Raw genomic sequence first — 681 nt, 5'->3', positions numbered from 1 at the left:
CCATGGAATTCCCAGACACTTGGCGGCTCAACCTCCATTTCCCCATCAGTGGATCTCATGGTGAGGATCAGATGGGAGCAGGAGCATAATCAGGGTGGGTTCCCACCCGTTATCTCCGGGGAGGGGCCCTCTCCCCTCTCCGTGGCCACCCTCCCCCCCCCCCCCCCCCCCCCCCCCCCCCCCCCCCCCCCCCCCCCCCCCCCCCCCCCCGCCCCAAAATCCACAACCCCGGCCCCGGCCCCACTCGCCTTTGGCCGTGACCGAGATGCCCATGGCCGCCTCTCGCAGCGTGCTCCTCTTCTTCCACTTGCCCTCGTCGATGTGGTACATCTCCACGACCTTCAGGGGCAGCTGGTTGGTGCCCACGCCCCCGATCACCATGATGCGCTTCCCCAGGGCGGTGACGGCCACGCCGGCGCGGGCGGTGGGCAGGGGCGGCAGGGCGGTCCAGCGGTCGGCCTCGGGCGAGTAGACTTCAAAGCAGTCCACGGGGACGCCGCCGTCGTCGCAGCCCCCGATGGCGTACACCTGCCCCCCGCTCTCCAGCAGGGCGCAGTAGACGCGGCGGCGGGGCAGCGGCGCCAGGCTCTTCCAGTGGAAGTCCTTGACGCTCGGCACTTCCATGGCAGCGCGGGGGTCCGGGCAGGCTCGCCCCGGCGGGGCGGAGGGGGACAGGGGGCG

General features: G+C 72.0%; 1 protein-coding gene across 1 annotated transcript; it reads right to left on the bottom strand.

The window, feature by feature from the left end:
• Positions 1-248: 248 nt before the first annotated feature.
• On the bottom strand, positions 249-624 carry LOC106002505 (kelch domain-containing protein 8A-like; the record flags this gene model as incomplete). Its single annotated transcript, XM_013037372.1, has 1 exon — positions 249-624. A coding segment is annotated over exon 1 (376 nt), but the record flags the coding sequence as incomplete, so codon positions are not given.
• Between the last annotated feature and the right edge of the window lie 57 nt (positions 625-681).

Source organism: Dipodomys ordii, unplaced genomic scaffold (assembly GCF_000151885.1).
Source record: "Dipodomys ordii isolate 6190 unplaced genomic scaffold, Dord_2.0 Scaffold12271, whole genome shotgun sequence".
Lineage (NCBI taxonomy): Eukaryota > Metazoa > Chordata > Mammalia > Rodentia > Heteromyidae > Dipodomys > Dipodomys ordii.
The sequence above is the reverse complement of the archived record's forward strand: the minus strand, read 5'-3'. Positions and strand labels throughout refer to the sequence as shown.